We start from the raw sequence: 362 nt of genomic DNA, 5'->3' as shown, positions 1-362 counted from the left end.
AACGTCGGAAATTAGTATAAACATACTGGCATATTAATTGTTTTAATCTCATATTTGTATTTCGCGCTATGTATTTCATTCTGAGTGCGCAATTGACTTTGATAGTTTTCGTAAAATTTATTTGAAAAAATATGTTGTGTGGCAGGTTGCCACAATGCAACAAATATTAAGATTAAAATGTTATACAACTCCATTGCAACGTATTGTCAGTGAGTTCCAGATTCCAACTGAGTTAATCTACGATGACCAATAACGGACTTCATGGCATGCTGTATACAAGGTGTATCAAAACATTTATACAATTATGCGTATAATATTTATATAATTAATAATCCAATAAAAATTGTTCTTATATATTTTAT

General features: G+C 29.0%; 1 protein-coding gene across 1 annotated transcript in view; it reads right to left on the bottom strand.

The window, feature by feature from the left end:
- LOC108570518 (lysosomal Pro-X carboxypeptidase) overlaps positions 1-194 on the bottom strand; it is a 1982-nt gene extending 1788 nt beyond the window's left edge. The window contains 1 exon segment of the mRNA XM_017932391.1: positions 27-194. Within this exon segment, the coding sequence (XP_017787880.1) occupies positions 27-194 (168 nt within the window).
- Positions 195-362: the final 168 nt, after the last annotated feature.

Source organism: Habropoda laboriosa, unplaced genomic scaffold (assembly GCF_001263275.1).
Source record: "Habropoda laboriosa isolate 0110345459 unplaced genomic scaffold, ASM126327v1 scaffold61, whole genome shotgun sequence".
Lineage (NCBI taxonomy): Eukaryota > Metazoa > Arthropoda > Insecta > Hymenoptera > Apidae > Habropoda > Habropoda laboriosa.
Note: the sequence above shows the minus strand (reverse complement) of the source record. Positions and strands in the feature narration are given on the sequence as shown.